Here is a 12634-nt window from a genome sequence, read left to right on the forward strand (position 1 = left end):
TTGTTGCGTCCTTTGTCGGGCCATAGTAGTAGATATAATTAATATAATTATAATTGGAATCGACTGTTAGGACTGTCCCCCTCTTGTGTTTCGACATAAACGGTAGCGTAAGTGAAATGCGTATTTCTTTCCCTGGGCATGATCACGTGGTCTACAGATGGTACTAGATAATATCGCAGTATTGTTTGTTTGTTTGAAGTTAAGCACAAAGCTACACAATAGGTTATCTGTGCTCTGCCCACCACGGGTATCGAAGCCCGGATTTTAGCGATGTAAGTCCGGAAACATACCGTTGTGCCACTGGGAGCGCAGCGTTGCTCTTAGTACGATCCGTTCTTTTCACTGGTTTTGACTATATGAGGAAAATTAACAAAGTTTTAAGGATGTCATCCTGAAAGTTGTTTTCGGAAATAACACGTGACAACCAACATTTCCATTAATATGTATGTGAAATGTGTATGCATGTTTTTTTATTTTATGGAAATTTTATTTTTGTTTGTTTGTTTTGTTTTCGAATTTCGCGCAAAGCTACATAAGGGATATCTGCGCTAGCCATCCCTAATTTTGCAGTGTAAGACTAGAGGGAAGGCAGCTAGTCATCACCACTGACCGCCAACTCTTGGGCTACTCTTTTACCAACGAATAATAGGATTGACTGTCACATTATAACGCCCCATGGCTGAAAAAGCGAGTATGTTTGGTGCGACGAGGATGCGAATCCTCGACCCGCAGATTACGAGTCACACGCCTTAACCCACCTGGCAATGCTAGGCCTATTTGATTTTTGACTCTTTCCGTCATTCGTCACCATTTGTCAGCAGGTATAACACGATGCTATCTCCATTTCTAGCGTTTCTGTTATTTATTTTAATGACTTAAACAACCCTTAGATTTATAGAAATGAATAACAAACTTTAATTTTCTCACACTCACAATGAAGATTCACCAGTCTCCAGTACTGAGGTGTGTACATGACTTTGTTACAGACAATCCATCAGTGAAAATCGACAACCAATGAGCTTGTTTGCTCCGGTATTTACAGTTCTGAACATTTTGTATACCAATCTAATGGTAATTAACTATCATCATAAGTAACAAGTTAGGGTCCCTGATTCGATATCTGTGGATCGCCAAACATGCTTATCTTCTCTGCTGCGGGCAGTTATAAAGTGTCAGTCAGTTCCATTATTTGCTAGTAAAGAGTAGCCCAATAATTGTAGGTAGGTGGTGGTGACTAATTGCTTTCCATCTAGTTTAGAGAGTCGAAATTCGGGACGGCTAGCGCAGATAGACCTCTAGGGGTTCCGCTCGAAAATTTAGCAAATAAACAAACAAAATCTACAAATAAAATTAGTTAGTCACCAAGAGAACGTGGTTTAATATTCCGCTCTGTTTACTTTCTAAATATTAATTACACTGCAAAACAAAGTTTTTGCTTCTTGAATATTGTTGGGTGTTCCTTCTAGATTTATAGCTGCTGATCACGAAAATCACATCCAAATTTGCCCATCACGTACCGTTTCATCGAAATCTTCAGTTTCACCAGGACATTGCTATAATGGAAAAACGATATCAGGGCAACTGGAATCCGTCAATGCTTGCTGACTACTGTTGGACACTGCAACGTGAATCACCGGACATTGAATACAAACGAAAATTAGGAGTAAAGCACTTTTAATTATGTTGAACTTAATAGCGTATTAGAAACATAAACGCAATTAAATATGTTATTGCCGGTAAACAGTTAACTGTCTATTTCTCAGAGTTACGACGTGATAAAGCAAAACCAAAACTATATTTGTGCATACCCACCAGGTACCTGTCACAATCAGCAAAAACTTTTCAGGAAGCAAAACTTTTCATAAAAATTGTTGTGCGGTGTAATTTGTTCCTAACCAACTAACTTTTCTCATCAAATCTGCGTTATGATTGAATTTCTTTCAAGCATATATATATATATATACATATACATAATAGAAAGATGTCTGCCATCTTTACGAACTAACTGTAGGAAACAATTATATGTCAGAATGGTTCATTTCAAAAGTGGAAAATTATTCTTTTCTCTTTTTGCAATTTCTAAAGTTTCATATCGATATAAACATATCGATATATCGATCCGTTAGTCTTTGTATGTGATGAACGGTCAATCTGCAAAAAAAAAAGAGAATGTTGGTTTGTTTTTTGAATTTCGCACAAAACTACTCGAGGGCTATCTGTGCTAGCCGTCCCTAATTTAGCAGTGTAAGACTAGAGGGAAGGAAGCTAGTTATCATAACCCACCGCCAACTCTTGAGCTACTCTTTTACCAACGAATAGTGGGATTGACCGTTACATTACAACGCCCCCACGGCTGAAAGAGCGAGCATGTTTGGCACGACGGGGATGCGAACCCGTGACCCTCAGATTACGAATCGCACGCCTTAACACGCTTGGACATGCCGACCCCCCCAAAAGTCTCTGTTTGTCGGAGAATTTCACTTAAAACAACAACATAAAACAAGAGTTCCTCCGTCAACTGATTGAAAGAAATGTTTCGAAGATAGAAACTTGAACAGAAAAACAGCATGAAGAGAAAAATGTGTTTAAGTAATATTTCTTGTTGTTCGGTTTATATTTTTCATTTGGAGTCTGTATTTTATATATGTATGATTTTATTGTACCGTATGGAATAAACTGATTTAATTGAATTGAATATCCTCACATTAACAATTCTTACAGAAAGTACAACTCTGAGAAAGCGTTCATTCCAGTAGCGGTATTTTCTTGCGTTCAGTAAATGACAAGAAACGGAGGCATCCAGCGAAAAAAACTCACCGAGGCTACGTAGCGATACTGAGTGCTCTACAGTTGTGAATGCATCAATTGCATCGAAACGAAAACATTTTGGCCAACAATGAATTTCAGTCAGTTTTGTTTATTTTTTTAATTTCTCGCAAAGGTAAACGAGGACTATCTGCGCTAGCCGTTCCTAATTTAGCAGTGTAAGACTAGAGGGAAGGCAGCTAGTCATCATCACCCACCGCCAACTCTTGAGCTACTCATTTACACACAAACAGTGGGATTGACCGTTACATTACAACGCCTCCACGACTGAAAAGGCGAGCATGTTTGGTGCGACGGGGATTCGAACCCGCGACTCCCGGATTACAAATCAAACGCTTTAACCCACCTGGCCATGTCGGGCCTCAGTTAGCCTTCTTAATAACAAATGCAATTCTCCTTATTGAAATAACACATGGAATAACAAAAGACGATTATAAACGGCCCACTAGACAATCAAATTGCGTATACACTCTGATCCAAAGTATTGGATTGACAGCACTTTCTTATTATCAATTTAGGAAATTAAAGATAAAATGTTTCAACGGGCAGTTTCTAATTGTGTTATATTTTATGTATCCTTAACATAGTTGTTAAATTATAAATTTATTAAATAATACCTACGATTTGTAGAGCAGGTTGTAGTTTCACTTGTACTTCCAGGTTATGATTTTCTTATATATTTTTATGCTTTTATTTCAAAATAAAAAAGGCACTTTGTGACGTTACAAAAATGTTACTGAAAGAGAAACATTAGCTGTATAATACAATAACATCTGATTTTTCAATAAAAAAAATAAAAATACTAGATTATAAAATATAGAGCCTATGGAGTATTGAGTACTGGGTGAAACTCAACCCTTGGTCGGCCAGATGAAAATCGTAGAGTATTGGTTATAAATTATGGTTAGAACTGTTCTTTAAGGTGAACATTTAATTGAGAGCACGAATTCTACAATGACAGTTCGACGCAAATATTCATGTAACCTGAATGAATTTTTAAAACAACATTATATCCTACTCTACAATAAACTAAGGCCAACTTCAGGAATAATACAAAGAAAATATATCTCCTTAAGTTAATATATGATCTATCACACGCTTTTCAGTAATTATAAACTTTCTTGTCTAACAAGGCCTGGCATGGCCAAGCGCGTAAGGCGTGCGACTCGTAATCCGAGGGTCGCGGGTTCGCGCCCGAGTCGCGCTAAACATGCTCGCCCTCCCAGCCGTGGGGGCGTATAATGTGACGGTCAATCCCACTATTCGTTGGTAAAAGAGTAGCCCAAGAGTTGGCGGTGGGTGGTGATGACTAGCTGCCTTCCCTCTAGTTTTACACTGCAAAATTAGGGACGGCTAGCACAGATAGCCCTCGAGTAGCTTTGTGCGAAATTCCAAAACAAATAAACAAACTTGTCTAACAAAGACCTCGGTACACTTGTAGATTCACATAAAACATTTCTAATTGTTGCTTCTACTGTGGGTTTGTCACTCAACATCAATCAGTGCAGTTGTCAAAGTAATGAGAGTGCTTTTTTTTTTTTTTTTGCTGTTACGCACAGTGGTGCACAATAGGCTATCTATGCTGTGCTCACCACGAGTATTGGAACTCGTTTTTAGCGTTTAAAGTCTACAAATTTGCCTTATGCTACTGGAGAAACTAATGAAATTAAAAATTCCGGTGTTAGCTTTTCATTTGTTCCTACTGTAGAAGAAAGGGTTCGTTACAAGTTATTCCTTTTGTTGCATCAAATGTGAGTTCTACCAGTGAAAATTAGTACAGAAGCAGATATTATGAGATTAAAAATCTTGATATTGTTTGTTTTGAATTTCCCGCCAAGCTACACAATGGCTATCTGCACTAGTCGTCTCTAATTTAGCAGTGTAAGACTCCAGGGAAGGAAGCTAATCATCACCACCCACTCTTGGACTACTCTTTTACCAATGAATAGTGGAATCGACCGTCACATTATAACGCCCCCACAGCTATGAGGGCGAGCATGTTTGGTGTGAGGGGGATTCGAACCGCGACCCTCCGATTATGAGTTGAGTACCTTAACCACCTGGCCATGTTATTCCAAGTATAGAATAATGAAATATCCCTTTTATTGGATCTAATGTGAGAACCATCACCGTAGAAAGTATTATAAGATTGATAACAATGTTATTAACGTTCCTGTTATTTCTAATTTATATTAAATGATTAGTTACAGATTAACATGAAAAAGAACTCTCTCTCTCTCTTTTTTTATCCATTTGATGTTGTTGTTGTTGTTTTGAATTAAGCACAAAGCTACACAATGGGCTATCTGTGCTCTGCCCACCACGGATATCGAAACCCGGTTTTTAGCGTTGTAAGTCCACAGGCATACTACTGAGCCACTGGGGACTTATCCATTTGGACATTTATAAATCAACTTGAAGTTGGACTTACATCTAAGTACGGTGAAAATTGTCTAGTATTAGCCCGATTTCATAAGAAGAAGTCGCCTGCATATTAAAATCGTTAGACATCTGTATGCATAAGGAAAAGTGAATTCGCCTTTCTCTTTAATTTCCTCTCTACCACAGTCACAAATTTTGCGTGAAGACCTCTCTGCTCATTTGAGATTCATCCTTACCACAGTCACTAATACTGCAGTGAATCTAGATAATAAAATTAGGGATTCAATTCTCCTCGGTGGACTCAGCAGATAGTCCGATATGGCTTTGCTATAAGAAACACACACACACGTCCAGATAACTAAAAGTGTGAATAAAATGTTGGTTTATAAACAAAGTCATACATTTTTTTTTCTCGAGACTAGACATCTACTGGTCTGCGTGAAAGATATGTTTTCCAGAAAGTCCAATGTCTTCAGGCGTAGCTCGTGGACTGATTACGATAAATATAATAAAATATTGGTGTGGCTCTGGGTGAAAGAGATTAACAATGCTTTAGAATATAGTCTATACGTTATCAAAGTATCATACATGTGGTGACTAGTAAGTGTGAAAGGCTTGTCTTGGTAATAAATGCATAAAGGAAGCTCTCCTTAAGGCCATGCAGCCAGGACAATGTAAAGAATCGACTTAGATTTATCAGTAATACTGAAATATCATAAATTTGCGTCGTGTGTCAAACTAATGTTGCACGCGTCTTATGGAAACGTTACCTAGGTAACGTTGCATGTCTCGTGGATTCTGAAAGGTGGTATACGTTGTTTTACACTGCTGTTAATACATATATGGGGTAGCGTAAGAACTCACTCTAACGAAATGCGCCCATTTTTACAACCATGGATAACGTTGAATATTTTATGCTTAAAATTTGCAGTTCACCTCATTAAAAACAACAGACCCAAAATATGGTATGGTTGTTATCGCACCCACACATAATCAAATAATTGTTTGTTTGTTTTGAATTCCGCGCAAAGCTACACGAGGGTTATCTGCAATAGCCGTCTCTAATTTAGCAGTGTAAGACTAGATGGAAGGCAGCTAATTATCACCACCCACCGCCAACTCCTGGGTTATACTTTTACCAACGAATAGTGGAATTGACCATCACATTTAACGTGTCCATGGGGTAAAGGGCGAGCATATTTGGTGTGACGGGGATTCGAACCCATGATCCTCAGATTACGAGCCAAGCGCCCTAACCACCTGGTCATACCAGGCCTTCAGAAGAAAGAAAACGTTAAAATACTACATATTTGCCTGTGAAAGCAAAGTGCTATTTTACGATGATCTTGTATTTTTTTTAAACAGCAGAAAGAAAAACTGGCTTTTTAGACCTTATGTAATATTAGTGAAATAAATCACATACTCACACTAATCAGAGTTCACTTTCTTGTAAGTAATATAATTATTATCTGAATATATTTCTTTCAATGTTGGAATCTTTAATTACTTTTGTTAAAATGATAACAATGCTCCCCACAACACTGGGATGTTCAACTGATGTAGATTCAGTTGATAGATGTCAGTAATTTCATTGTTTGTCGATACCTTTAATACGAATTAAGCTGTATAATTTTTAACAGTATGTTTCGTGGTACATTACGGTTAGTTTATCAAAGTTTTATCTGAAAACAATGACGAAATGTATTATAGTGTACTTGTCTTGCTAGTAGTATCTAACGTCAACATCAACTTTTATATTAAACAATAAGAATATTTTGCAAACGAAGCTTTTTTTGTTATCTTCTTTCACTTCAAGGTTAGAATATTCTGTAACTGGTCGTTTTTTGTCGTTCTTGTTTTTAGAGCGTCTGTAAAATGGGTCCACAAACAATATGAAACATGATTTAGAAAAAATGTGTTTATATAGCCTTTATAATTCCTATAGGTAATCTAGGACTGAAGAGTAGCCTGTAAAAATATATTTGTTTTATAAATGTATTTATAAAAAAACTGATGTAAGGATGTTGTTCAAAATTCCCATTCCCGAAATATACACAAAAACATCGCTTGCTATTTTGATAAGTACACATTTTATGTGATTGAGATGATAATTAAACAAAAACAGCCATATTACAATTTAGCAAAGTACGATCTTTGCAACTGCGATGCTTCAGTTCACCGATTCAAAAATACCAAACTGTACTGTGAATGCTTTCAGAAGTAGTTGAAAGAAGTAAGTACATTTTGTTACGTGTCCAACAACCTTTTAGACTTTGATTTTAACGAAAAGTAGTGTATTTGAATCTACCAATAGATCTGGAGGGGGGAACACAACAACATATACAACAATTCTGATACACATTCATAATATACGTTCGTACGCATCACGTCACAGGTGGAATCCATATGATTAGAACATGTTGCTTAATGTAAGAAGTTCGAAAATCTCAAGTCTTAATGAATATTTCATCTGTAACCACGGGATAATATGGTCTAAAATGGCACATAAAAAAGTCTTTGAGTGACCAAAGATTAATTTAAATGTGCTGAGAGTATTACCTGAGATTCTATGTGAACAGTAAGTTTCTAATTACCTTCATTGTATGTATATTAAAAGATCTTGTATTAATATTCCCGTATTTGATATCATGTTGAAGCTTCATTTTAAAACTCAGTTTATAGAAATAAAATGTTTTACGTATACTTAAAAAGTCTCAGTTTATATTTGCGCTTAAAATATAATTTACTTCAGTAAATGCGTCACGTATCCAACAAGTTTTTAGCATATAATTTCAAATGTTGTAAATAAAATACTGTTATAAGCTATATTTTTAAAGTAGTAATTTACAAATTAACTAAAGGACGAATCACGTTAAGATCAAATCCTAAAATATTCAGGAGTTAATAAACGCGATACAGTGAACTGGATAAATAAACTTGCAGTGAGACAGTAGAACGTTAATAAAATATATATTTTTTTCTATCCGGTATAGCGAATCTGTCAGTTTGTTAACGTTTTTGAACCTACGTTTACTATTGAGTATATTGAAATATTTCTACAAGTTGATTTTTTTAGTATAATGTAGATTGTATGAGAGTAAACATAGGCCTCCGATACGTTAAAAATGCACAAGTCTGTAAAGAAATGCTAACGAGGAAATAAACTAATTTGTTATTCTTACGTAAATTTTTCATCGACTATCACGTGACTTATTTGCATATTCAAATCGTTTTTAATATAGCACACTCAACCCCTTTTTATGATGCTTTTTACCCTTCTTACAATCAATAACGATTTTTATTCACTACCTGCTCTTCCTGTTACATCTAATAGTGTTGTTACATAGCACTAGTTTTTCAGTTACACGTGACGCTGGTGGTTATAAGGTGCAAACTTTTGGTTATCCGTTAGAATAAAAGAGGATATTTTTCTTCAATATCAGAAGTAATTTTAAGTTTGAAACTGGAAATATCCTTTCAAAACTGGAGAAAACTGTTCTTTTTTTAATATGTTTTTTTTTTTTTTACTTTACAAAGTTTCATTTTTCGAGGCATGGTCTTTTAGTTTGAAGAAAAACCTGAGAAGTGAATGGGCATGTATATTTTTTCTCTTTCTCTTCGGCTGATAATGAAGACTTACATCTGTGTAAATGACAGAAATATTTACAGCTTTTTATAAAGAGTATAAATTATACTCGAAACAATAATCCTTTCTTTGGGTGAACGAGAGTAATTCATATTATATTTATATGAAGAAAAGTAAGAGATATTGAAGGACTTTATACATATATTTATATATTCACTTTAATTTTGTATAATTTCATTCTAGATGGCAACACTTTCGTCGACGGAGAAGATTTTCACTTGAACAGAATCAAACGAGTTAATTTACTGAGCACAGAACAAAATGAATTGATTTGTCAAAAACAAAAGAAAAAACTGCTGAGCTAGTGGTATTTTTAACTCTACGTTGGTGCCATTTTTGCCAAACGCATCAGCCTTTTCCAACATTGGTCTAATAACAGTCTGAAATCAACTGAGATGAAATTTTCCAAAATATTTCTTGACAAAATATTCGTTAAATTATATCAGTATAAATACCCAAAAATTTAAAACTCTTGTTAATTTTTACAAAAGCTTTGAACAATTTTTGCTATATATTGAAAATCAGAATAAAAATTATGATAACAGTTAAAAAACGAACTTTATATTACAGATAAATATAAAAAATAATTATTCAAACCAACGTTTCGCCTTTGCGCGTTCTTCAGGATTAATATACATAACTGTTTGACATTAGAATATCTGTTAAATTACTAAAATCGTTATGTTCTATTTCACGAGTCTCTTGTAACGTGCATCTAACAACGTATAAAATATTATTATTGTTTTAATATATGATAGTTATAATACTAATTAGGTAGCTATACAAACATGACAACTATTGCTTAAATAAAATATGTGTATATATATATACACACACACACACATATATATGTACAGATATATACACATATTTTATTTACGCAATATGTATTGATATTGTGAAATCACAGAAGCTACTGAGAAACGATTATAAGTGCACAGGATACAGAGTTTACTAGGTTTATTAAAAACAAATTGTAATACTGTGATACTCCAGAGCATCTAAGTGTTAAACAGAAAGTATTAGTGTTATGTATAATGCTACAAGGTGATGTTTAGTTACATGTACCGTCCATTGACTCTGTTAGTTTTTTTTTTCTTTACTGAATATAGCTTCCATATATTTTCTGTCTTTCAAATCTTTTTTTTTTTTTTTTTTTGTAATATCGGAGCTATACATGTGTTTGTTTCTTCTGTGTTTGTATAGGAAGTGTTCTACTGGAGCGATTTTGTATTACTCCCGCGTATAAAACGCACTGATGTGTTCTGAGATGCGCGTGTGAAAATGTTTCCCGGTTTTCCTATATATGCGTCTCCATATCTGGGATGTAAAGGTCGTTTTTTTCTTACCTTTTATCATGTAAATCCCTCCAGTATGCACTGCAAATTTCCAAAGCAACAAAAAGCACTTATGAGACATCAAGAATCATAACTTAATCCTCCATTGGTAGTCACTTTCTAGCTACTGAAACAGCTGTAATGTACGCCAACTCAGTATTCTTTTAATACACAAGTATTAGACATTGTTGTGTTGAACAAAGCGCTGAAGGTTTTTCTTACCATGGCACAGAAGTTGTTACGTATTAATAATCACTTGTCAATGGTTTAAGTAAAAATTCCAAGTAATTTTAATAATTTAGCAACAAAACAGCAATGAGAATAATAAAAAATATTTAACGAGTAAATACAAAAGTTTTAGATATGAACCCCTTTGGATTTTTAAACATTTTTGCCTTGCCCCCAAAATTGTTGCTTTCTGAAACATGCAAATAAAACACTCAGCACATATACCGTCAATACTGCACTTAGTCTCACTAATAACCCAGGGGTTTCCTATTCATTTTAGCAGTTTATTTTTATTAAGTATAGAACTGTACAAAGTACAGTCTGTGTTTTGCCTATCGTAAGTATCGAAATTCGATTTTTAGTGTCACATGCCCGCAGATTTATCGCTTAGCCACCACAGGAGATGCTCATTTTATACAGAAAATGGGTATTTTCACTGAATTTTTATTTTTAAGCTAGTTCTTTTCTGTTTACATTGAATGTTCCGACAAGCGAAAACATTAAATTACTCATTACAACCCAATATGTAGACAACTCGGTAATTTTAGCATTAATAGGAACAGAGACAAAAAACAAACAAACATAATTAATTACTTTAATCATAAATATTTATACTTAGTTATAATTCTATTAGTCTAGTACTATGAATCATTATTTATTCCTAATCATATCCTGCCGGAATATACAAACTATCTACCCACGTACTTGGCATAGTTCATCAAGAAGTTTGATAATTATTGTTCTTCCTTGTAGGCCTAACTAACTAAAATTGGTCCATTTTTGCTACACAGCGACCTCTAAAACTGAACGGTGGTGGTAAGTACCGACCAAGCTTCTTGGTGCAGAGAACTATCGATCGATGCCGAGGACTTGCGTTGTTGAATAAAATTCCGCCTTCAACCACGCGCACTCGGCGTGGAAATACCCGGATCAACCAACTGCTTGTCTGGCAGGGCAGCTCGTATCTGTGATGGCGGAGTAATGGAAATTATTGTGGATAAGTCCTCGAAAACTGACGATTTTTTAGAAAGTTGGTGATTTTTTGTTAAGTGGTGGTACAATGTCAGCCACACGTGAAGGCTCAGGGGCTACTGAATCCCACCATTTCCAGTACGTAGGACCCTACAGGCTAGAAAAGACATTAGGCAAGGGGCAAACAGGTAAGCCTTTTCACCCATGTTTCCCACAGAGTACCCGATTGGAACTATCTATAGCTTTGAAAGTCGACTTCCTTAAATGGCTGTTTTTACTCGTTTATGTAACTAACTATGGTTATAATTTATCAATAATTAATTACTGTTTTAAACTCCTTCACGTATTTAAAAAATTGCAAGTTGTTTGTTTTATATGCTTTAAAAAATGGTTTTGTCAGTTTTTCTGCCAAGCTTTGAACTTTATTCATTTTCTTTTCCTTATATTCCAGCATCTATTACACATAAAAAATGTAATGATTGAAAATTACAGTTTGTGGCATTCTAAATTATAATAAAACTCAATGATCTGGAAGGAAAGAGCTTTAGTAATGAGTGCTCGAAATTTTAAACGAAATGAATGTGAACTACATTTTTTAGTTATTTTATACTTGTGCCATCTACTGGTGAAACAATTAATTAATTACATTTAGTGGACTTTTTTTTTTTTTTTAATACGAACACCTAGTTATATAAAAATGGCTCTAATTTTACTAGTATGCCGGGCTACATAATCCAATCCATAGTTAATACTTATGTAAATTTAAATAAACTTCGAAAGGATATAAAATAAAAAATTAACTAGTTGTCATTTTGAATATTTTATTTACTCAGAAAGTTTTTTTTAAGTGAAATAAACCTGTTTAAAGTGGTTTAAGTTCATCAGCAGCAATTTAAAACTTAGTAATTTTGTAAGGGATATTTTGATTCTCGATGATGTTGAAGAACCAGGAATATTTTATCAAGTTGTTGATGTTTCGTTATGTTATAATGAAAGTCAAAACGAAGCTTTTTGTGAAAATACAAGTCCATAACTTGGGTTTCATTCGTATAGAGCTACAACTTGGGTACCACTAATCCGCCAGTATGGACTCTTGTTACAGCCTGTTGAGACGGTAGGCTGGTAGCAATAGTTTGGCTGGTTAATCTAATTTTAAGGAAGCATAACCAGCGTCTGGCTTTTTCGATATTCAGTGTGCTAAAAATGTGGTTAAAAACCTACTGAAGTATGACATTTTCCGGTA

General features: G+C 34.7%; 1 protein-coding gene and 1 long non-coding RNA gene across 10 annotated transcripts in view; one reads left to right on the plus strand and one right to left on the minus strand.

Moving 5' to 3' along the window:
• Positions 1–11262, minus strand: part of LOC143226337 (uncharacterized) — a 47595-nt gene extending 36333 nt beyond the window's left edge. For all 3 annotated transcript variants that reach the window (XR_013014552.1, XR_013014553.1, XR_013014551.1), the window contains exon 1: positions 11125–11262. This is a non-coding gene — a long non-coding RNA (uncharacterized LOC143226337). The remainder of the gene's footprint in view (positions 1–11124) is intronic.
• Positions 11263–11447: 185 nt separating this feature from the next.
• LOC143226336 (serine/threonine-protein kinase BRSK2-like) overlaps positions 11448–12634 on the plus strand; it is a 111866-nt gene continuing 110679 nt past the window's right edge. For all 7 annotated transcript variants that reach the window (XM_076457166.1, XM_076457169.1, XM_076457172.1 and 4 more), the window contains exon 1: positions 11448–11579. In XM_076457166.1, coding sequence (XP_076313281.1) covers positions 11480–11579 — 100 coding nt within the window. In that variant the 5' untranslated portion in view covers positions 11448–11479. The remainder of the gene's footprint in view (positions 11580–12634) is intronic.

The sequence above is a fragment of the Tachypleus tridentatus genome, chromosome 9 (genome assembly GCF_004210375.1).
Source record: "Tachypleus tridentatus isolate NWPU-2018 chromosome 9, ASM421037v1, whole genome shotgun sequence".
NCBI lineage: Eukaryota > Metazoa > Arthropoda > Merostomata > Xiphosura > Limulidae > Tachypleus > Tachypleus tridentatus.